Raw genomic sequence first — 2,500 nt, 5'->3', positions numbered from 1 at the left:
CATTGTAAACTGCTGGCCACTGGTAAATCAGATATGTAAACTGCAAGGCTGGTCGTATAATATTGGAGGATTTGTCAGCGGTTTACAATGGACTGAGATGGGGAAAAACACAGAACCAGGTTAAACGCATTATCCACCCTCATCACTTGTGGGGATTGCAAGGTCTGTGTGGTTTGTGTATCTAGATCACACACACACACACACACACACACACACACACACACACACACACAGCTTACAACAAGGGCTTTGTATTGTACTGGTCTCAAGAATCGATCATTTAACTACAGTATTAAATCTGAATCTCATACGGCATCGCCTACTGACAGAAGCGACAGGCGACAGCAGATATTATTATTATTATTATTATTATTAGATTATTATTATTACTGATTATTATTATTACTGATTATTATTATTATTATTATTATTATTATTATTATTATTCCCTTTCTTACTTGCTTGCCTGCTTCCAAGACAAACAAAGCAACAACAGTCAAACGGACAAGGCAGAACGGGTTATGTTTTACGGTTTAAAGAGCATGTTTAAATATACAGGCAGTCTACAGGTGTACCTCTACGGTATTTATGTATCTCTGATGTACAGTGGCGGACAAAAATACCGATACACTTTTTAGACGAACAATCATGAAACTTTTTTTTACCCAGTATTTTGCAAAAGTTGGTTGGACTCCGAATATGGTTGAACTGGGATTCAAAAATTAGTATTCATTTTCTCATTATTTTTCGTATATATATGTGGATCGTTACTTATGTCCGCAGTTGTACTTGTGTAGCTCTAAGTAACACACAAGTTCCACTCTCACAGGAGCAATAGGCAACACCTTGAACATGGAGGATGGGGAGGGAAAGGGTATGACTGAATATTTCTTCAAGAGCTGTATTCTTGTCTCTACCGTACTTGTCCATCCCTAAGTAACAGGTGATTTCTTTCCCCCAGGAGCAACGGGCAACAACAGTCAGACGGGCAGGATGGAGGCGGAGCGGTTCCTTCTGAAATGGAACAACCACCAGACCAACCTGGTGACGGTGTTCGACCAGCTTTACGAACAGGAAGCCTTCACGGACGTCACCCTCGCCTGCGACGGACGGACATTCGCAGCGCACAAAGTCATCCTCTCCGCCTGCAGTCCATACTTCCAGGCCCTGTTCCTCGGCAATCCCTGCAAGCACCCCATTATTTTCATGCGGGATGTACGGGCTGGTGATCTGGAGGCCCTGCTGAGCTTCATGTACAGAGGGGAGATCAATGTACACCAGCATGATCTGTCCTCGTTTCTCAAGACAGCTGAGAGCCTTCAGATCAAAGGACTCTCAGACTCATCAGAGCGACACAAGGAGACTTCTAAGATCCTGGAGGCTATGGAGAGGAAGTTCTGCTCCTCTGGGCTACAGCAGGCGACGCAGCAGGCACAGCAGCAGGTGCAGCACCACCAGCAGGGGCTAACTAACGCCTGTACGGCTGCGCTCATCCCCGCCGCCGCAGCCATCACCAGCACCGAATCCCCGACCCCTCCAACGAAGCGCTTCAAAACGCTCGACGACCTCCCGCGGATTCTGCCCAAGATGAAGCCCCTGTCCACGCCCGTCCCCGCCCTGGCCGCGCCCGTCCCCGGCCTCCTCACGCCCATCACCCTGGCCGCTACCGTCATGAAGAACGCTGCTCACGCCCATGCCGCCCATAATGCCCGAATCAGCCCGCCCACCCCAGAGACGGCCAACTCATCCCCTGCGTTGGATATGGCCAGCCCGCCCAAGGAAAGGAAGAAGGTGAGAGCAAACACAGTTGTTCTTAGTTCCAGGTTCACGAAAGAGACTTAACGATATTTGTAAGAGAGAGAGAAACAAACAAAGATGTATGTTTCTACTAGTACCGTATAAAAAAGGGTAAGAGAAAGAAAGAGACATGTTAATACGAGTAGGCCTATGCAAGACAAACTTATTCCTAGTTCTAAGCAACACTTACTCCCAGCAGCAAGAATGGACGGGAGTTGGCGATGTCCCCATGAAGATTCTGTATTGTATGGGTCGTGGCATGGGAGGTTAATATTCTAGGTGTGGAAAGAAAGTTGGGGAGAGGAAAAAAATAGATGGGTAAGAAAGGGATGGGAAGGATGGGGAGAGAAGGGAAGAATGGGAGAGGGGAGGAGAAAAGAGGGGAGCGGAGAGCAGAAGGGAGGGGAGAGAAGGGAAGAATAGGAGAAAAGAGGGGAGGGGAGGGGAGAAGGGAGGTAGGAAAGAGAAGGGGAATCAGCAGAGAGGGGATGAGAAGCGGATGAGAATGAAGGAGAGGGAAGGGAGAGGGAGGGGAAGAGATGGAGGAAGGGTCTAATGTATGCAGATGATGCTGTGTTGCTTGCTAACAGTGCACAGGAGCTTTGAAGACTGGTGCGGAGTTTTGTTGATGTCTGTGAGTGTCGTGGTTTGCAAGTAAATGTAGATAAGAACATAGTGATGTGCTCGTGAATGGAGAGACTTG

The 2,500-nt window shown here is 47.8% G+C and overlaps 1 protein-coding gene across 1 annotated transcript in view; it reads left to right on the top strand.

The window, feature by feature from the left end:
• Window positions 1–2,500, top strand: part of LOC145397684 (uncharacterized) — a 53,176-nt gene that overhangs the window by 20,975 nt on the left and 29,701 nt on the right. Inside the window, exon 2 of the mRNA XM_080270724.1 lies at window positions 962–1,791. Coding sequence (XP_080126850.1) covers window positions 994–1,791 — 798 coding nt within the window. The 5' untranslated portion in view covers window positions 962–993. The remainder of the gene's footprint in view (window positions 1–961; window positions 1,792–2,500) is intronic.

This window comes from Coenobita brevimanus, chromosome 42 (assembly GCF_032717465.1).
Source record: "Coenobita brevimanus isolate Jiangsu-jjx chromosome 42, ASM3271746v2, whole genome shotgun sequence".
NCBI lineage: Eukaryota > Metazoa > Arthropoda > Malacostraca > Decapoda > Coenobitidae > Coenobita > Coenobita brevimanus.
This window is presented reverse-complemented; position numbering and strand designations above follow the sequence as displayed.